This window comes from Chiloscyllium plagiosum, unplaced genomic scaffold (genome assembly GCF_037043375.1).
Source record: "Chiloscyllium plagiosum isolate Xiang-an unplaced genomic scaffold, Cpla_swu_hap1 HiC_scaffold_12, whole genome shotgun sequence".
NCBI classification, from domain to species: domain Eukaryota; kingdom Metazoa; phylum Chordata; class Chondrichthyes; order Orectolobiformes; family Hemiscylliidae; genus Chiloscyllium; species Chiloscyllium plagiosum.
Window position 1 is genome coordinate 83,077,566 of NW_028270150.1, and position 22,378 is coordinate 83,099,943.

At 40.1% G+C, this 22,378-nt stretch overlaps 1 protein-coding gene across 3 annotated transcripts in view; it reads left to right on the forward strand.

Moving 5' to 3' along the window:
- Nucleotides 1–22,378, forward strand: part of sh3kbp1 (SH3-domain kinase binding protein 1) — a 176,625-nt gene that overhangs the window by 137,463 nt on the left and 16,784 nt on the right. For all 3 annotated transcript variants that reach the window (XM_087992992.1, XM_043700471.2, XM_043700472.2), the window contains exons 11-13: nucleotides 1,004–1,102; nucleotides 10,265–10,430; nucleotides 19,779–19,870. In XM_087992992.1, the coding sequence (XP_087849118.1) occupies nucleotides 1,004–1,102; nucleotides 10,265–10,430; nucleotides 19,779–19,870 (357 nt within the window). The remainder of the gene's footprint in view (nucleotides 1–1,003; nucleotides 1,103–10,264; nucleotides 10,431–19,778; nucleotides 19,871–22,378) is intronic.

The following is a 22,378-nucleotide window of genomic DNA, read 5'->3' on the forward strand; positions in this document are numbered from 1 at the left end:
CTCAGGCATGACAGACTGCACGCCCTCTCCTGTGCTGAAGTCATTTGGTAATTCTCTGATTTAGAGAAGGCATCTAGTGCCGTCATCAAGATAGTTAGGAAGCAGTATTTTGTAGGCACTGAGTCCAGCAACACTGGAACATCAGTTGGGGTCAGTTTATGCCAGTCAGACTAAACAAATTGAAATACATAAAGTGTAATTAAAGTACCATTTTATGTCACCCAGATCTATGTAAACTCACTCCTTGTTAATCATTTCTGACACCAGAAGGATAAGCTGTTTGGTCAGAACTGTCCTGCTCTAATATTCTTGCAATGCGAACAGGCAGGCACTGTTGATTTATAGGAAAGCTGCTTTGTCCTCACAAACATTGTGTTCCAAATTCCTGTAGTAAGCTGCAGTAATGCAACCAATTAACTAAATGTTTCACGATATAGAAGGCATAATAAGCTGTACAGAGGTAGACCCCAGTTTCACTGACTCATTTCAGAGACATTTCTTTCTTTGATTTTATTTAAAACTTTGAGGTAATTGCAATTGAAAATGTGTGTTTTTGTAGATTCTATGGAATAGTGTGGGAAATAAAATCTGCCTCAGCAACTTGCAATATAATGAGTCTAATACTTAAATGAAGTATCTGAACATTTAGTTATGAACGGAAATGCATTTTTTCCTCGATTGAAAGCAACGGCAGAACATAACTTGGCCCAGTTGATGAGCTGATTGAATGGAGCTCTGTATGATGACACCCAAGGGCAGAGTAGTTGCAATAAAGCAAGGCAGAAAATTACAGTAGTGCTCCCAAAGTGTAGCAATTCACTGATGTGTTACACCTAAGGGCTTCATAGAGAATGAAAGAGAGGCTTTTCTTTATTCAGAAAATTGTTCATTAAGTGCACAATGTTTCTGGAAGGATAAATGCATGAGCTGCTCTGGATTTTTCTAGATTATTTTCACACTAATAGCTTCTGTAACAAAGTATATGGTGCTTTTGGTTTGCTAGGATCCAAATTCGATGGTTTGCTAGTGGACAAAAAGAATGAAGCAAAAAGAATGCCTCCTGAAAGACCGGACTCCCTCCCGACCAGAATAGAGGACAAAGGTATGAAACTTGCTGCCTGTTTTCATCTTGGTTTTGGGATGTAATGCATCCGAGATGCATTGAAGATATGAAACAGTAGCTATTTTTGCTATCTAAGGCTACTTGCATCACTCGGAAGAAGCCAATGCATGATTTTTCAGTTTGCTGTTATTGTAGCTGCAGAAACTAAGCAAATTTAAGCTACACTTTTGTCTGATCAAATCAGGGTTATCTGAATGTGGATGGAGATATTTATAACAGAAAACATCATTGTTCTAGGAAATGCATTCTGAATGATCAATACCGTGAACCAGAGAGTCCTCATGGATCCAGAAATCCTAAGGGTGTGTGGTTAAATTAAACAAATAACTATCTGACTTGCAGCTCCTCTCATCAGTGAGTCTAAGAGGTAGGAAAGACATGAGGCTGGATGTCCAGTAAGTATAGCATGGAGAAATTAAATTGAGACAGGACCGGAACCCTCACCTTTCTCATTATAGTAACTGCACAAATTATAATTGTATTCAGCTGCAAACTGCAGTGTGCTGCAAAAATTTCAGTCAGTTTGTCCTGGGGCCCATTGCTGACATAATGAGCCTTGCATCCTGAACCTCCCATCTTGTGTCTGGGCATTATCCCAGAATAAAGTTCAGAATAAAAGCACTTCTACTTTGTTTCTTTCATATGCAATCGTATCAATTAAGTTTTCATTTTCTTAGTTGCTGGTGAAAGCTCTTGTTGAAGACTAAGGTAGATTGGATACAGGTATTGCAGTTAGAAACACAGGAAATTTCCATATAACTGAGCCTCGACAGTATTTTAGTAGTGAAAGTTGAAAATTTCAGTAATATTTGTGTGAAAAAGACTACTTCACAACATTCTTCCTAGTTTTAAAGAATGCCTTCTTGCTCAAGATTTGCCCATCTGAGGAAATAGTTTCTTTCTATTTATCTTATTAAGTCATTTAAAAAAAAACTCATTTGGATTATCTCTTCATCTTTTGTAGTTAAACTGATACAAACCTATTCCATTTAAGCTATCCTCATAGTTTAATCCTTATTACTTTGGTAATTCTGCTGCATCCTTTCCAAAGCTTACATATCGTTCCTGAGATTTAGTGCCCTGAACTGGATATTGTCCCCTTACTGCTGTAGGAACAAAACCATGTAGGTGTAGTGTAACGTCCATCCCTCTGTAATCCAGCCCCCTTGAGATAAACGCCAACATTAAATTGGCATTTAGCTTTTTTTTAATAATGTTTCATAATTTCTAGTTTTACCTAAATGTGACTCCTCTTGCATCAGATTGACTCTGACTCTGAATTGGCTAAGCTAAGCAGTTAAATTATTACCAGCAGTCGCTACTCCCTTCTCAGGTTAATAAATGCTGGCTTTGTCCACATTTTAATAGTTTTTAAAAAATAGCATGCTGAATATGTCATAGAAGGTTGTAGACTGCTGGTTTTGCATGTCTTTAAAATGTTGTGGTACTCTCCAAACTACTTCCCTACCACTCTTGTGGAAGCAGAGCCTATAAGTTGCTTTATGAGGTGTCTGGGCAATTCCTCGAGAGCCTTGAGTATTAAAGTATATGTTGGAAAATGGGGCAGGTTAGAATTAAACTGAAAAATTAAAACTGTTGGTACAGTTTGAAGGTTCATGTGTGCTATTTCTGTAATTTTATATTCTGATTTCTAAATCAGGCTAGTTCATTGTGAGCATGTAACTGAATGCAAAAATAATTGTATCATCATACCAGCATGCTAATTGTATTAAGCTTATTCTGTCTGAAAAATATTAATGTGTGTTAGTATATTTGATTGTTAACCAGAGCAATCTTTCTAATTTCCTGTGCCACGGTGAGATCTTTAAATGGTGTCGCGCTGGTTAGTACTGCTGCCTAACAGAGCCAGGGACCTGGGTTTGATTCCATCTTCGGGTGACTGTGTGGAGTTTGCACATTTGTCCCATGTCTTCATGGGTTTCCTTCAGATGCTGTAGTTTCTTCCCACAGTCCAAAGATGTGCAAGGGGTTAAACGTCACAAGTTTGGAAGGTGCAGTTGGAGGAGCCTTAGAGCATTATTGTATTGCATCTTACTGTTGGTACACATTGTTGCAGTTATTTATTGTGAAGGGAATGAATGTGGTGGTGGATGGGCTACTGGTCAAGTATGCTATTTAGTCCTCATAATGTCTAGCTTCTTGAGTGTTTGTTGAAGTTGCACTCATCCAGTCCAATAGAGAATATTCCACCACAGTCCTGACTTCTGTATTGTAGATGGTGGACACTGGGGAAAGAGGAGGTGAGTTTCTCAGCACAAAGTTACCAGCCTTTGACTTTTCTTGTGACCATAGTATTTATACGGCTAATGCAATTCAATTTCTGGCCAATGGTACTCCCCCAGGATGTTGATTGTGGAGGATTTGAGCAATAGTTAGATTCTTTTCAGGTTTGAGATGCTTATTCCCCAATAGGGCAGGTCGTGCCTCACAAACCTTATTGAATTCTTTGAGAAGGTGACTAAGGAGGTGGACGAGGGGAAAGCGGTTGATGTGGTGTATATGGATTTTAGTAAGGCGTTTGATAAGGTTCCCTATGGTAGACTACTGCAAAAAATACGGAGGTATGGCATTGAGGGTGAGTTGGAGGTTTGGATTAGGAGTTGGCTGGCTGGAAGAAGACAGAGGGTAGTAGTTGATGGCAAAGGTTCATCTTGGAGTGCCGTCACTAGCGGTGTTCCACAAGGATCTGTTTTGAGACCATTGCTGTTTGTCATTTTTATAAATGACCTGGAGGAGGGGTTAGAAGGTTGGGTGAGCAAGTTTGCGGAATATACAAAAGTCGGAGGAGTTGTAGACGGTGAGGAAGGATGTGGCAGGTTACAGCGGGATATAGATAAGCTGCAGAACTGGGCAGAAAGGTGGCAAATGGAGTTCAATGTAGGGAAGTTGAGGTGATTCACTTTGGTAAGAGTAACAAAAAGATGGGGTACTGGGCTAATGGTCGGATACTTGGTAGTGTGGATGAGCAGAAGGATCTTGGTGTCCATGTACACAGATCTTTGAAAGTTGCCACCCAGGTAAATAGTGCGGTGAAGAAGGCATTTGGCATACTGGCTTTTATTGGTAGAGGATTGAGTTCCGGAGTCCTGAGGTCATGTTGCAGTTGTATAGGATTCTGGTGCGGTTGCATCTGGAGTATTGTGTGCAGTTTTGGTCGCCATACTATAGGAAGGATGTGGAGGCACTGGAACGGGTGCAGAGGAGGTTTACCAGGATGTTGCCTGGTATGGTAGAAAGATCGTATGAGGAAAGGCTGAGGCACTTGGGGTTGTTTTCATTGGAGAAAAGAAGGTTTAGGGGTGACTTGATAGAGGTGTACAAGATGATTAGGGGTTTAGATAGGGTCGACAGTGAGAATTTTTTTCCACGTATGGAGTCAGCTATTACAAGGGGGCATAGCTTTAAATTAAGGGGGGGTAGGTATAGGACAGATGTTAGGGGTAGGTTCTTTACTCAGCGAGTCGTGAGTTCATGGAATGCCCTGCCAGTAGCAGTGGTGGACTCTCCCTCATTATGGGCATTTAAGCGGGCATTGGATAGGCATATGGAGGATAGTAGGCTAGTGTAGGTTAGGTGGGCTTGAATCGGCGCAACATCGAGGGCCAAAGGGCCTGTACTGCGCTGTATTCTTCTATGTAATACTTATCTGATACAAATTTTTTTATTAGAGAGGAGCTCGCTGGGATTGATTGGAGTAGTTTGTTTGCAGACAAGTGGGAGGCCTTTTAAAAATTAGATAACTAGAGTTCAAAGTCCTTTGTGTTCCTATGAGGGTAAAGGGCAAGGTTGGCAGGAATAGGAACCTTGGATGTCAAGAGATATCGAAGCTTTAACTAGAAAAAAGGAGACGTGGCTCAGAAACAGGCAGCTGAGATCGAGGGAATCCCTGGAGATATGCAGGGAATACAGGAGTTTACTGAAGAAGGCAATCAGGAGGGCAAAAAGGGGACACCAGATAGCCTTTGGCTGAGAAAAATAGGGTGAATCCAAAAAGGCACTTTAGTTATTTTTTTTCCTTTAATATACTTAGAGAGAGAATAGGGCCCCTCAAGGACCAAAGTGGCCATGTATGTGTAGAACTGCAGGAGATGGGTGAAGTTCTCAATGAATATTTCTCCCCTGTTTACCATGGAGAAAGACATGAAGACTTGGGAACTTGGGGAAGTTAGTGGTGATATTTTGGGGACAGTCCGTATGACAGTAGAGCTGGTGTTGGATGTATTATAATATATGATGGTGGATAAATCTCCTGGTCCTAACCAGATATATCCAAGAACACTGCAAGAGGCTAGAGAAGAAATTGTGGGGGCCCTGGCTGATATTTTTGCCTCATCATTAGCCAAGGTAAGGTCCTGGAAGATTGAAGGGTAGTGATTGTTGTCATTATTCAAGAAGAGCTGCAAAGAAAAATTTGGTAAGCTTAACATCTGTGGTGGAGAAGGTTCTGAGAGATAAGATGTACATGCATTTAGAAAGACAGGGTTTGATTAGGAGTAGTCAGAATGGCTTTGTGTGTAGGAGATCATGCCTCATAAATTTGCTAGAGTTCTTTGATGAAGTGACCAGGAAGGTTGATGAGGACAAGTTGGTAGATGTATATGGATTTCAGTAAGGTCTTTGATAAGGTTCCACATGGTAGGCTGCTCTGGAAGGTTAGATCGCATGGAATCTAGGGCAAATTGGATATAATATTAGCTTGATGGTAGGAAGTAGAGGGTAATAGTGGAAGCATTCTTGTCATATTGGAGGCCTGTGACTAGTGGAGTGCCTTAGGGGTCAGTGCTGGGCCCATTACTGTTTGATATCTATAGCAATGAATTGATGAGAATAAACAAGGTGTGATTAGAAAGTTTACAGATGACACTAAAATAGGTGGTCTTGTGGACAGTGAGGAAGGTTATCAGAAATTGCAGCAGGACCTTGATCAGCTGGGGAAGTGGGCCGAGAAATGACAAATGGATAGGTAAATGACAAATCAATATAGGTAAGTGTGAGGTCTTCATTTGGAAAGTCAAATCAAGGTAGGGGTTTCATGGTAGGGCTGTAAGGAATATAGTGGAACAGAAGGCTCTTGGAATTCAGGTTCATGGTTCTCTGAAAGTCATAGGTAGACAGGGCAGTGAAGAAGGCTTTCGGCACAATGACCTTCATCAGTCATGGCATTGAGTATAGAAGTTGGGAAGTTATGTTGCAGTTATACAGGATGTTGGTGAGGCCACATTTGGAGTATTGGTCACCTTGCTTTAGGAAGGATGTTATTAAATCGGAAAGAGTGTGGAAGAAATTTGCAAGAATATTGCCAGGACTCAGAAGCTATAGGGAGAAGTTGAACAAGCGAGGATCTTTTTTCTTTAGAGCGTAGGAGACTGAGGAGGGGGGGGATCTTATAGGACCGTAGAAGATCATGAGAGGCACGGATAGGGTGAATGCACTCAGTAAGGTAAAAACAAGGACTGCAGATGCTAGAAACCAGAGTCTAGATTAGAGTGGTGCTGGAAAAGCACAGCAGGTCAGGCAGCATCCGAGGAGCAGGAAAATCGACGCTTCGGGCAAAAGCCCTTCATCAGGAATAGGGTTGGAGAATCTAGGACTAGAGGGCATCAGATCAAGGTTAGGTGGGAAAGAATAAAAGGGAATCAGAGGGACAACGTTTTTACACAGTAGGTTGTATGCACATGGAATGAGCTGCCTGTGGAAGTGGTTGAGGCAGGTACATTAAACCATTTAAAAGGCATTTGAACAAATACATGGATAGGAAGGGATTGGAAGGATATGGGGTTAGTTTGGACAGATGTTTTGGTTGGCATGGGCCAGTTTGGGCCAAAGGGCCTGTCTCCATATTGTAGGACTCTGACTCTAGTGTAAGCCTTGATGTTGCCCAGGTCTTGCTCCAAAGGGAGACAGACTGCTTCAGTATCTACAATGCCACAAATGTTGCTAAACATTGTGCAATCATCAGCAAACGTCACCACCTTAGGTTGGGAAGATCATTGAAGCTGCTGAAGGGGTTGGGTCCACCTTGAGAACCAGAGATAACCGGGGACTGAGATGATTGACTATCAACAACCTGAACCATTTCCTTTGTGCTAGGTATGACTCCAACCAGCAGAGATTTTTTTCTGATTGCCATTCACTCTAGTTTTCTTATGACTCCTTGATGCCACACCCAGTCGTACGTTGCCTGAGGGTGATGTCAAGGGTAATCACTCTCCCCTTACTTCTGGAGTTCAGTCCCTTTGTCCATGTTTGGATCAGGCCTGTAATGAGGGCAGGAGCTAAGTTATCCTGATGGAATCCAGACAGAGCATCAGTGAACTGGTTATAGTTCCACCTTGAAGACACTGTCAATGACTCTTTCCATATGGTTGACAATCAAGATCAGATTGATAGAGCAGTAAATGGTTGGGTTGAAATTATCCTGTTTTTGTGTATAGAATGTAGCTCTGCAATTTTCTGCATTGTCTGGTAGATACCGGTAGCTGTACTGGAACAGCTTGACTCGAGATGCAGCTAGTTCTAGAGTGCACATCTTCAGCTGAATTGCCAGAATGTTGTCAGGATCTATAGCTTTTTTCATACTCAGTGTCTTCAATGGTTTATGATGTTGTGATTTTGGGGAATTTGATAGTCGACCAAGATGGGTCGCCCTCATAGCACCTTGGCTAAAATTGGATAAACATACTTGTGACATTGATGTGGTGGACTCCCTTGTCATTGACGATGCAGCTATTTATGAAGCCTCCACCCTTCATTTGGTTGTTTAATTGTCCATCACCATTCACAACTGGATGAGACAGGACTGCAGAACTTTGATCTGATCCATAGGTTTTCACTCTTTGTTGTGCAAGTAGTCCTGTGCTATAGCTACACCAGGCTGACAACTAATTTTTAGGAATGCCTTGTGCCTACAACATTCTTCAGTGAACCAGGGTTGAACCCCTAGCTGATGTTAATGATAGAGTGAGAAAATGAAGTAACCGATTGTGATTGAACTCAATTCTGCTGATACTAATGGCCCATTGTGCCTCATGAATGCCTAGATTTAAGTTGCTGGATTTGATCAAAGCCTGTCCCATTTAGTACAATTAACATGATAGATGCCTTCCTCAATTTGAAGATGGAAGTTTGTCTCCCCAAGGGCTGTGCGGTGGTCACTTCTGTTAATTACCTACATGCCACAGACCTGTGACAGAGAGAGGGGAATGAATATAAGGGCAGAACATGCAGATTTTCTCCCCTCTGCCTACCTTACCACCTGCTGGAGACCCAGTCTAGTAGGTGTCTCCTTTACGGCTCAACCAGCTTGGTCAGTATTGGTTCTACCAAGCTTTAGTGATGAGTGGGAGTGGTTGGTAATTAGCAGTTTTCTTGTCTATGTTTGACCTGATGTAATGAGAGTTCATGGACTTTAGAGTCCAACAGGAATATATAAAAGAGGAGGAGGAGTAGGCCATTCAGCTCTTCAGTTCTCTCCCGAAGAGTGTTGTGGATCAACCTATGGCATGTGGGGTACAGCATTTCAAGAAGGCATCTCTCCATCACCTTCTCAAGGGCAACTAGGGAAGGCAATAAATGCTGACCAGCCAGTGATGTCCAAGTCCCATGAATAGTTTTTTTTTTAAAAAAAAGTCAGATACCAAGTGCAATCTCTTATCAGTCTGGATCGGTTGGGGGTGGGGGAGCTCCACTGTAATCTGGACAAAGTGTGAGCTGGGGGAATGGGGTAGTCTTCTGAAAAGGAGGACAAGAACTTTAAGGAAAAGGAAACTGTCTTTGTACCTGATAGAGCGCAGCTGCATCTCATGCCACAAGTAGTATAGGACCAGATTGACACCTGGTTCTGGTCAATGAGAACTTGGTGCGGCAGACCATTCAAAAAATAAAACCGTCATTGCAGATGATGCCAGCATTGGATTTGGATGAGAAGGCCAAATGCAGTCTCAGTTTGTTCTGTTTATACTGGCTATAAATAAAAGCTCTTGCTTGTATGTGATGTTTTATTACTGGACAATGACAAAATGTGAATCTTCAGGGAGGCTTTTGGGACAAAGCGTGTAAATAGGATATATCTAAGGACAGGAAAAGTGTGAGATATGAAGTTTAAGCAGTGATTCGGGGAGAAAATGGCATTCTGTGTTGTCAGTCATGTTGGCTATGTACTATGAGCTGATTTGGTTTGTGGCTGCTGTACCATTATGTTGCTAATGAGAGTCAATGCTTTGGCAGATATCCACTGAGTGGCATCTGGGAATGGGTATGTTAAGATGGGGATAGAATCAGATAAGTTGGGTACTATAGAGGCAGATAAGTAGTGAATGAGGTTAGTTTGGCAAGATACCATGAGAAATTTCGCTAAGCCTCCTGGCAAAAACCCTGGAAAAAAATCAATGCAACTGTCATATGAACAATAAAAATAAGATTCAGCTCAATATCTTTTTCTGTAAAGGTGGAAGGGAGAGACAGTGATCATACGATTTACCACTGACTATCCAGTTGAAATCAGCAACTTAGAATTTCATAGCTGCATGCATATTTAATCAAGACTTTGAATTCTCCATCGTTTGCGAAGTCTAACAATAATGAATGAGGGTTATTCAATTTTAAGCTTTGCATTGACAACTCAAAAACTATATCAAAATCATTAGCTCTGAAAATTGACATTTGAAATCACTTTCTTCAATAATTCAGCCCATGCCTATATTTGTATAAGTTACTGGAGTTTGTAATTTTAGTGAGACGATTTTGGATAGACTATTTAGAGAACAAATTCCTAGCCTTATGAACAAATAACAGCTGAGAATTTCAGAAATGTTTTTAATGTGGTATTAGTTGCAATTTTCTGAGTCCGTGGACTTGGCAAGAATACTGCCACCTCCTAGTTCCTAAACTCTGATAGTTGGTCATTGTAAGTCAATATTACTTTGAGCAGCTGTAAGTTTATTTGGGAAACCACCTTGACTAAGATATACTTGCAGAAAGAATTCTAATCATATTTTTCTACCTTGTTTACCAGGATTGATATTTATCAATTTGTATACTTTTATAAAAGAGAAAATGATTCCAAATTGTTTTGCAGACTGTTGTGAAGAGTAGGCCCTATAACATTTGTTTTCTTTTTAGAGGAAAAGTCAGAAAGAGATCAGAAATCTATAGAACTGTCTAAACCCTCAGTACCTGCAATACCACCGAAGAAACCTTTGCCTCCCAAGACCAATTCTTTGAACAGACCAAATACATTGCCTCCTAAAAGGCCAGAAAGACCAGCAGCACCTGCAGCTCATTCCAGGTAGGTTTGTGTCAGTCACTTGATGTATTTCATTTCAGAGCTATCCCAATTTGCTATGACCTATCAAAGACAAATTACAGAGATTGAAATGGTTGTGTTGTAAAGTGTCTTAAGGTTTTTTTATGTATACTTTGCACCAACATTAATTGTATTCTTTTGGCAAATGCCCCAGGCACTTCACTGGTATTAAGACATACAATCAAATGCTTGGTCAAAGAGTTGGATTCTTTTCTCAACTGGAGACTGTCTTCTACTTTTACTTTTTTACTCTAGTTTTTAACCTATCTCTTCTCATATCCTCCTTAGGCTCATCTTTTCCATCAGACCCACCTCATAATCCTATTCCGACTAGACATCTGATTACCCAACTTCCCCTCCAGATCCCTATGTTCACCAGTAGTTGAAACTTATCTTATTCAGTGTTGTCCCTCACTTTTTTTTTAAATCTGCAGTAATCCTCCCATCTCCAACAAATTTTTCATCTCCAAAGATTTTGAATGTATTGTTATCCTCAGATCTGGATCCATTTCACCAACTTTGTGTTTAAAAACCTCCAAACCTCCAGTTAGGTTTCTGCCTCTGCCACAGTACCAAATCAAATTTCATCAAAGTCGGAAATAACGTCCTATGTGACTGTTACAAAAATAACGTTGTCCTCCCCTTCTCAATCCTCTTGCTTTGTGCCACCTTTGACACAATGGCCACAGTTGGGGATTGGTTGGCTGAATTGACAAGACAGCTGGTTTACGATGTAGTGACATTAATAGTACGGGTCCAATTCCCTTACCAATGAAAGCCCTGCCTTCTCAATCGTTCCTATTGCCTGAGCTGTGGTGATCTTAATGTTCAATTCAGTACAAGCCATTTCTATCTCATTGTTCTCTGGGACTTTGGTGACTTTGCCTTTTATTAAAAAAACCTTTGACCCCTCCTCATTTTCCAACATCTCTACATTGTAGCACAGCTGATGAGACTATTCTTTCATATTACTATTCTTTTCTATCTGACCATAATCACAGAATCCCTTGCAGCGATTTTCTGCTCTGGCACTTTTTTTTTCAATTCACTCATAGGACCTGGCCATTGTTGGCTGACCGCAATGTGTTGATCGTCCCTACTTCCCCTCGGGAAAGTAGTGGTAAGCTGTCTCCTTGAATTGCTGCAGTCCAAGTGCTGTAGGTAGGCCCACAATGCCCTTACGGAGGGAATTCTATAATTTTTGACCCAAAGTCAGCAAAGGAATGATGATGTATTTCCAAGTCAGGATGATGAGTGGATTGGTGGGGAACTTGAAGATGGTGGTGTTCCCATGTATCTGCTGACCTTGTCTTTCTGAATGAAAGTAGTTGTGAATTTGGAAGGTGTTGTCTAAGGATCTTTGGTAAATATCTGCAGTGAATCTTGTAGATGGGCGCACACTGCTGCTGTTGAGAGTCTGTGCTGAAGGGAGTGGATGCTTGTGGATGTAGTGCCAATCAAGTGGTGTGCTTTGTCTTGGATGTTATCAAGTTTCTTGAGTGTAGTTGGAGCTGCACCCATCCAGTCACATAGGGAGTTTCCCAACTCACTCCTGACTTATGCCTTGTGGATGATGAACAGGTGCTGGAGAATCAAGATGAGTTACTCACCACAAGGATTCCTTGCCTTTCACTGGTTCTTATAATTACTGTATTTATTTGGTGATTCTGTTTGAGTTTCTTGTTAATTATAACCCCAAGATGATAGTGGGGGAATTCAGTGAAGATAATACCATTGAATGTGAAGGATTAGTGGTTAGATTGTTTCTTATTGGAGATGGATATTGCCTGGCATTTGGGTGGTGTGAATGTTACTTGCTGAAAATGTGTTGCTGGAAAAGCGCAGCGGGTCAGGCAGCATCCAAGGAACAGGAGAATCGACGTTTCGGGCGTAAGCCCTTCTTCAGGAATCTTATGCCCGAAACGTCGATTCTCCTGTTCCTTGGATGCTGCCTGACCTGCTGCACTTTTCCAGCAACACATTTTCAGCTCTGATCTCCAGCATCTGCAGCCCTCACTTTCTCCTGAATGTTACTTGCCACAACATGAACACCTTCAGTGTCTGACAGGTTGCAAATAATGCTGCATTGTAAACTGTTGAAGTGGTATTTTGCCAGGTCAGATTTGTCCTGCAATTTGTGCACAGCACATACTTGGGCAATTTTCGTTTATTGTCAGGTAGATGCCAGTGTTGTAATTGTACTATCACAGCTTCTCTCTAGTCCTCAAAGCACTTACTCTTGGCCACTCTGTTTGACATCAATGTGTTCCCCTTTGGGCCTTCAGATGATACTGTCATTTTAGTTTTCAGGTTTGCCAAGACATCTAGCTCTTGGCATCAGCACTTCTCTTGACTTTAAGATCTGGATGTATTTCATAACTTTTGGCTTTCTTTTAGAGATGCACAGCACTGAAACAGACCCTATGGTCCAACTTGTCCATGCCGACCAGATATTCTAAACTAATCTGGTCCCATTTAACAGCATTTGGCCTGTATCCCTCGAAACCCTTCCTATTCATATACCCATCCAGCTGCCTTTTAAATGTTATAATTGTACCAGCCTCCTTCACTTCCTCTAGTAGCTCATTCCATACACCTACCATGCTCTGTGTGAATAAGTTGCCCCTTGGGTCCCTTTTAAATCTTTCCCTCTCGCTCTAAACCTATGCCCTCTAGTTCTGGACTCCCTCACTCCAGGGAAAAGACTTTGTCTGTTTACCATATCCATGCCCCTCATGATTTTATACACCTCTATAAGGTCACCTCTCAGCCTTTTCTCCAGGGAAACCAGCCTATTCAGCATACTTGTAAATCTTTACTGAATCCTTTCTCAAGTTTCACACCATCCTTCCGATATGAGGGAGACCAGAATTGCACACAGTGTTCCAAAACTGGCCTAACCAATGTCCTGTACAGCCGTAATATGACCTCCCAACTCCTATACTCGATGCTCTGACCAATAAAGGAAAGCATACAAAACGTTGCCTTCACTATCCTATCGACCTGCGACTCTACTTTCAAGGAACTATGAACCTGCACTCCAAGGTCTCTTTGTTCAGCAACACTCTGCAGGAACTTGCCATTAAGTGTATAATTTCTGCCCTGATTTCCCTTTGTGGTGTTTTAAAAATTCTGGTTTTGTAACCAAGATGGCACTGGAGAATGGTGACTTTGTACACCCTTCACTATACTCATGTGAAAATCTAATTTGAATTCTGTTCCAGTACAGCTATCACACTGATAACTGCCCAACAATGTGGAAAATTGCTCAGATATATTCTACACAAAAAGCAAGATAAGTCCACCTGACAAATTACTGCCTTATCAGTCTACACTTGATTATCACTAAAATAGTAGAAGTGGTCATTGACACTGTCATCCAACAGCACTTGCTTCACAATATCCTGCTTGTTGACTGATACTCAGTGGGTTTGAACCAGAACCACCAGAGCTACTCAGCTCCTTTTTCGAATCTGGACGTAAAGGTGACCTTCAGGGGGGAATTGAGAGTAATTGCCCTTGACATCAAGACTGCAGTTGATTTGAGTGTGGCATCAAGGAGCCCTAGCAAAGCTAGAGACAGTGGGAATACAGAGAAGATGGTTGTGGTTGTTAGAGGTCAGTCAACTCAGCTTCAAATGCAGGAGTTCTTTAAGTAAGTATTTACTAATCAACCTGTTCAGAGTTGTCATTACACACCCCTGCAGCAGGTGAGAACCCAGCCTGTCTGGCTTAGAGATAGGAACATTACCACCGCATCACAAGGGCTTTAAGATTTCCTTAGTGTCATGTCTTTTACACAACCATTTTCAGCTGCTGTCACATTGGCCTTCCCCACTATCATAAGGTCAGAAATGAGCATATTTGCTAATGATTGTGTTATTCAGTGCCAGTTGTGACTTTTCAGTTACTGGAGTACTCAGTGTTGATATGCAGAAAGACATCAACAGTATCCAGGCTTGGACTGACAAATGGCAAGTTACGTTTGCACCATGAAGTGCAGGCCATGACCATCTCCAACCAAAGAGAATCTAATTATTCAATGTTATTACCATTGCTGAATCCTTGAATATCAACACCCTGTGGGGTTACCATTGATCAGAATCTGAACTGGACCAGTCAGACCTAGGTAGCAGACTAGGAATTCCGTGTAGAGTAACTCAGTAACTGTCTCTCCAAAATCTAGCATCTTCTACAAGGCAGAAGTCAAAAGTATGCTGCAGCATTGTCCACTTGCCTGGATGAGTGCAGCTCTCGCAATACTCCAGAAACCTGACACCATCCAAAATACACAGCTCACATATTGGTGTCCCATTACCCACATTCAACACTGACTCAGTGGCAGGGATATGTACCATCTACAGGATGTACCTCACCAAGGCACTGTCACTGGCACCTTCCAAACCTGTAATCTTTACATCTAGAACAGCAAGAGGAGCAGATGTGTGGGAACACCACCACTTAACAAGCTACACGGTATCTTGATTTGGAGCTATGTTGTTGTTCCTTTCCTGTCAAAATTCTAAAACTTACTAACAGCACTACAGGTGGCCCGACATTCTCACAACTCCTGCATTTCAAGAAGCAGCTCACCATCACTTTCTCAAGGGCAATTAGGGATGATTGTTAAGTGCACATGTAGCCAGCAATTCTTTCATCCCATATATGAATCATAAAAAAAGACTAAATTTGGAATTATCTAAATGTCATTGCACTGATTACCTCAAATAGTAAAATCAAAATCCTTGCTGCTTTTGTAACTGCCATTTTAAAATTGATCTTCAAAGATTTGAGAACATACACATCTATCACACTCTTCCTGTAGTCAAAAGGTTACATTACTTCTTTCATATTATCATTTCAGATTCCACCTAGCAAAATGTATCATTGCGTACAGCTGCATTGATCTTTAATTTGTCTGCCCATTTCATCAGAAATACAGAGGAACCTCGATTACCCGAATACCAATTATCCGAAAACCGGATTATCTGAAGGAGATCTCGAGGTCCCGATGGAACATTACATCAAAGATGTGTTCCCGACAGTGATCCCGTCTTTTGTTTACAGTGATTAAACAGGCACTGTCTCCAAATGACTGTCTGTCTGCCCACCCTCTCTCGGTCCCCACACTTTCCCTGGAGTTCTGCACAGGCGTGTACCTTAAACATACCTCCACCCTGCCCCCGTCCCTAGATAATCTCTCCAACATTGTCCTGTACAGGGCAAAGGTAGAACCTGTCAAAACGTTGCATGTAAAGAGTTGTGTGTGGGGCTGTGTGCGCTATTTGGAGACTTACCCCACAAAGGCAACTGCAGTGGCAGCAGTCTTGTTGGTGTACAGTCCAGCTGCTCTGGAGAGGGTGCGGATGTGTATGGGGTTGGGGGCAGGCGGGGGGGTGGTGTTGGATGGCGCTGAGGGCGGAGGGGGGTGGTGTTGGATAGGGTAGGGGGCGGGGGGCCGGTGTTGGACAGGGTTGCGGGGGGGCAGTGGTGTTGGGCTTGGTGTTGCAAGGGGTTGGGGTGGCAGTGTTGGGCTCGGTGTTGCTTGGGGGGGGGGGTCCTTGTGCGCTGTGGGCTGCAGCAGTCTCCTGAACGTGGAGCAGACTTTAAAAATTCCGAGTTCCAGAGAAAAGGCATTTAGTCGATTAACCGAATAATCGATTAACCGAACAAAATAGTGCCCAACCATCACTTTTGGATAATCGAGGTTCCCCTGTAAACTCCTGAAGTTCAGTCCTATCCTAGTTGTTTACCATGTTTTGGAGTTTCTACGTTTGAGTTTTGTATTATCAGCAAAATTATTACTTGGTCAGCCATCTCATATCTCATTAAATAAATTAATCAAATTAGTTTTAGAAATCAATGCTGTCTTTAATATATTTCCCATACTTTTACAAATGCTGTTTACAGTTGTCTGAAAGTTTCCCACCATTGATATTGGTCTGACTGGTCTATGGTGCCCTTTTCAAATGGGTGTAATATTTACAATCCTTCAGTCTTCTGGTACCATAGCCATTTGAAGATTATGGCTAGACCCTCCTATTTCCTTCATTACCTTGGATACATCTGTTCCCAGTGACTTTTCTGTTTTAAGCATTGCCAGTCTTTATATACTCTGTTTTTACTTTCATTATGCCAGTATTGTTACTGACACCTCCTACTGCTGTAATGACAGCATCCTCTTCCCCAACAAAGACAAATGCAAAGCATTCACTTAACACCTCAATCATGATCTCTCCCTCCACAAGAAAGTCGTCTTTTGAACCCTAAATTTCCCTATCCACTCTTTGTATGGAATGTATGTATTTAAAGGAAACTTGTTGGGTCCCTTTCATGTTAGCCTGTAATCCATACTCATACTGCATGTCTGTATCTCTCTAACTGCTGCATTTCAATATCTTGCTGTGCTCTCCATGCAGTCATTTGTCCCACAATACCAAAGATTTGCTTTCAATTATACTCCCCTAAAGTGCTATCATCCTTACTGGTCTGAGAGTGCCACATTCCCAACGAGTTCCTGTTGTTCTTTTGTTGCTGACATGTTGGACACATACTGTCCTTGTCCATTTGACTATCAATGTAATCCTATAAAAAATAATTGTATTTGATCATAATTATAAGGCATTAAGCGATCAATGGATTCACAGATATTTAGTCTTGTGTGCTATTTCATTATTATTCCTCGGTTTTTATTATTTATTCTAACTTTTAATTATGTTTGCTATGTATCATTCTCCACTAAAGTTTTTTGATGAGAGGTTCTGCATCTTTATCTGAAGTAAAAGTATGATCTAAGTCATTGTGATTTTTATAGGATGGCAGTGCTATCTGTGGTCTCTTACATCTTCATCTTCAGGGGAACATCCTGACAATTAGAGTGCAGTAAAATATCTGAAATCCCTCTGCATGATATGTTTAGGTTACTCAGACAAAGGACAGCACTTGCTTGTCCAAGCATATCTACATGTTTGCATTTTTTTCAAGGGACGAGGGTTCTAAACTAGTTGATGAATTTCTTAAAAAAAAAACACACATGGTTATCATTTTCATGATCATATCAAATAAAAAGCTATGTTCTCAAAGTTGGATGGTAACGCTAATAATCCACACAACTATGTAAAATGCAAATAAAGTGGCAAAACTCCAAGACTACAAGTAAATAACACACTTTAGGCTAAGACAGCAATTGGAATGTATCACTCAACACAAAGCTTGTGTTTAATGTCATCTTTGGTTTCTGGTATGGCCTTTATAGTTTATCTGTGTAATGTATTGCTTACATCAAAAACAAGCTAATGTCCTTCTTAATGAAATGGAAAATCCTGGAAGCACTTAAGTCAGGCAGTTGGTGGAGGCACACTGACATTTCAGGCTGATGATATTTTATCAGAACTCTCTATAGCTGTGCCAATATATTTGCATCAGCATATGCCAAAAGGTTTGAATCTGAAAAATGCAGTAGACCATTCACTGTTGCTGGCTGATGCAATTGGTGCCTAAATATGATACCAAGACTTCTCAAATAATCTGATTTTAATGGAAAAAACTAGACTGATACAAATGAAAAGTTATACTAATTTATGCATCATTCTATTTATCCTACAGTTAATCAGTAAGTTGTACTGACTGCGGAAGTAGCTGAGGCTGTATAGAGGAAAAATGGATGATTGGGAGTGTGCTTGCAACACACTCGAGGAGCCTAGAGAACATCGCAAACAGTGAGAGCAGGTAGCTCAGTTTAGCTTTATGTAGCTGAGGTGCTAAGGGAGTATAAGTATGTATAGGGTGTCTGAACTTGGTATTAATCTTTAAATAGTGTGGTGGTTTACAGTGTGTTTTTCGTGTGCAGTAATCACTCTGAGGTCATTTTGACTTGGAGGTGACTGTTGTGCTCACATGTCTGAGAAAGTGAAGGCCATCCTCATTAGGGAATAGGTGATGGTTCATCTGCAAATAATTTTCTTCTAGCAGTCACAGGTTATGTGCTTCATCTACACTTGTTAATTCAAATTTGTTTTTCTAAAAATGTTGCTATAAATACTTGAGGTGTTTTTCCACAATTTCAATTCAAATTGAACAATGGTTGCCAAAAGAACAAAAGGCAGTAACGGGTGTAGGATTCAGAAAAGCTTCCTGTCTAAGGACCCAACTCCAGCTTCTGTGTAGGCCCAGGTAAAGTGGCATGGGGCACAACAGCCTTCTCATTAAAGGATAAATCTACATTTTCCTTCATTTAGTTACTTGTTTTTTTTTGGTTATTTGGAAAAATGCTATTTGACTTTGCCAATTAGTGTACAGTTAGTATATTATTGTGTATAATCTATACTTAGCAATGCACATATATAGTCGTTAAACCTGCAATTAGATTTCAGGACAGTTTTAAGAAATGTTCTACTTTTTTAATAGTTTGATTCATAGTCTTTCATGTTTGAGTATAAAGTTGTTTCATTGTTAACCAAATCATTAGCCAACAGATACATATGGCTAATTTGTAATCCAAATGTGATTAATTGTATGTGTCATCAGTAACCAATGAGTTATAGATACTTCCTTTGAGTGTGGGATCCAGATGCTTACATTTATATAATCCATGATTTTTCTATGTCTTTGTTGATCAAATGGTGAAATGAAAAGCAGTGTGCGCATGTCCTCAAATGTTATACTTATTTTTCCTGCTTGGTCACTAGTGATTGACATTCGAAAGGTTATAGGTATGTGAAGTACATTTGCATGTGTAGAAAATATTTTGACATAAATTTGTGCATGTAGTTACAACAATCCACTGATCTACACCTGTAGGTCGTCAATGATTTTCTGTTGGATATCAATGAGTTAAAGGAATGCCTGAACTTTTTTTCCTGAAGTGATGGTGACACTGTGATTTTTGGAGAATTAACAGCAGCATAACTTGTATTTTCTGCCATTTGGGATCTGTACACAGACTGATGACTTTGACTTTCAGAAGAGTGTCCACATGTGACCCACAGTCAAAAACTTTCATGGCAGAAACTAAGACCTGGAAAACATTAACATGGGCAATCCAGGCAATGTTAGCATAGTTGGGCCGACATTTGGTGTTTTTGTGGGTGTTTTAGATTAATTATATTCCAGTAGATGTAGACTGGTAATAGTGACCAAACATGATAGTGTAATTCAACAGCTGTGTTACTGCTTCATATGTTTCCATATAGATGGGTTTTCAAAAGACATGGCTGTTTAAATTTAAGTCCTACAGTCTACGGTAAAATATGTGCTTTCTTCATTTTCTGCGATTCTGTTCTACAATCGGGAGATGAAAAATGACACAACTGGCTTTATTTTTTTGGACAGGTCTGACAGTGATCCAAAGTCTGAAATAGGAGTTCCTGTTGTGCTGCTGAGCACTTCGGAGAGAGAGACCTTGGAAAAAACCAATGACATTGGTAAGAAAACATTCAGCTGTTGTTTCAAATTGTCTATAAATAGCTGCATTATAGTAATGCTGCATACTGCATTATAACACACACACGTATTCTTCTGGAAGAAGGACTCCTTACACAGTACGTAGTTCTTTAACTGACTTTCTTCCACTTGGAATGTATGAAGCATAATTACTAATTATATTCAAAATTCACGTTGGGAAGCTTTATTCTAAGGTGCTGCCAACCTGAAAAATGAACAGCAGATTGGTACTGCAGTGAGGAATGGTTTGTCACAACCAGTCTCTGCTGAAAAGCAAGTAGCTCAAGTTTGCATGTAACTTGTACCACTGTAGTCATTTGGACTTTGTGTCTGTATATGCATGAGTGACAGAGAGAGAGAGAGGAGGAGAGGGAGATCTACTGAATTATTTAACGTAGAAAATGAAAATTCACATCTGAAAAATGGTCAGTAACAGCAAGTGCAATTTACAGTATTCTAGAATATACCTGTAGCACTGAGTCTCTCTGAGAAGCTGCAGCCTCTTGGAGTTTCTAAAATATTTCACTGGTAATGCTGACTTCAAGTGGATTGTTCCACTGTTCACCGCCAGTATGTAATTACTTACAAATCTTTCAGTTGAATTTATAACGTGGCTTACATATTCTGTCTAAACCTCTTTTTCAATGTTAAGGAATGTGAGATTAGAGCAAACTTGCTTTGGCATTGCAATTTACAATTGATTGTTTTCAATATCTCATTGTAAAAATTCACAAATACCACTGTTGTATAAACTAAAGCAATTTTTACAACTGGGTCAGTTAACACTACTTTTAAAATCTTAGCAGTAAAACTTGGGTTTGTTTTTAAAAGGTACATCGGATGCTTTGTTGCATGAAACTGAGAGGATATATTAGCCAAGTCCAACAAAATGTGATCTTAATAGCTTGCATACTTAATATATAATAATAGCTTTCATTTAAAATGGATGCTAGTCATACAGAAATCACTAATATTTTTTTTAAAAATCATGAGACCTCTACAGTTCAGAATAAAGCTAAATTAAAAGCGATGTCTGTTATTGGAATAAAATATTCAGTGGATAGGATAAAGGTTGACTGAACTATTGCTTTAAGGACATACAATGATACAATTTTCTGAGCTCTGTTGCTTTAAAAGCATTTTTTTAAATCTATACAATCTATTTCAGAATACAGAATAGGATTTCAGCATCTTACAGCATAGGTGGAAGCCAATCGGCCCATTGTGCCTTTACTGATTCTTTGAAAGAACTATCCTGTTATTTTTCTCCATGTATTTATCTCTTTTGAAGGTTATTATTAATTCTCTTTACATCCTTTCAGACAGTGCATTTTGTATTACAGCAATTCAAAGTGTAAAATAATTTATCCTCATTTCCTTTTTGCTCTTTTGCCAATTATTGGTTACTGGCCCTCCTTCCCGTGGCAATGGTTTCTATCCAAACAATTCAAGTAATAAATTCATACTTTTGAACACGTTGATATGGAATCTTTCCTTAACCATGCTCTAAAACGAATGGTCAAAGCTTTTCTGGACTGTGTACAACTAAATAGAAGGGGGTAGGCTCTTTCCTCCATTCGCCAATGTAGTCATTTTATAATTTCTGTGGGACAGCATTGAATGAAATGAAGTCAATTTGGATGTACATTTAACCAGCTCCTGCATATTTAATGCTTGGCTTGCAATTCTGAGCTGTGGAACCTGTTACCTGCTTGATTGCTAGAGTTACATTCTGTGTGTGGGGGGGGGGGGGGGGAAGAAAGTATACTATAAATTCCAAGGATTTGTTTGTCATCTCCCTTTGTAAAGAAGAATCTTTTAATGCAGGGATGTCTAAAGAATTGAGATGCACATCTCCAAGTCTGATTGATTGATGATTTACTACCTTAGATAGTTAGGGGGTTACAGGCATGTGTCCACTTTGTTTTGTACATAGTTTTGAGTTACAAAATTATTAAGTTTAAAAAAAAGTACATGTATAACTTTTTGAGATGAATTAGCAAAAACAAACAAATGTGAAAACTGATTTTAATAACTTACCCTTCTGTTCTCATTATTTTCAGACATTCCTTTCTTGTGATGACTTTGTTTTCTATTCCCATCACTCCTAGTAAAGCCTTTTAACTCTAACTTCCATTTACCATGGGTAACTCCACTTCCATGCCCTTTGAGGGTAAGACTCACTTTCTCTTAACAGCCACTTGAGCTCTGAGTTATCTTTTATTCCTCGCTTTTTATTTATTGCACTTTGGTTATGCTCTAACAAAATACAGATTTCAGACAGATTTCAGTACACACTTAGTGTCAATTTAAGAATCTGTCTTAAAAATTGCAATAAATTTGTTTGCAATCATAATAAATTAAGATACATTTTGAAAATGTTAAAATATTACTATTTTTAAAATAATTGTCCGAGCTTCAAAAACATTTTGGAGAGATTGGGAATTGAAATTTTAATAAAATTATGTTCTACTAGTACCATTTTCTTT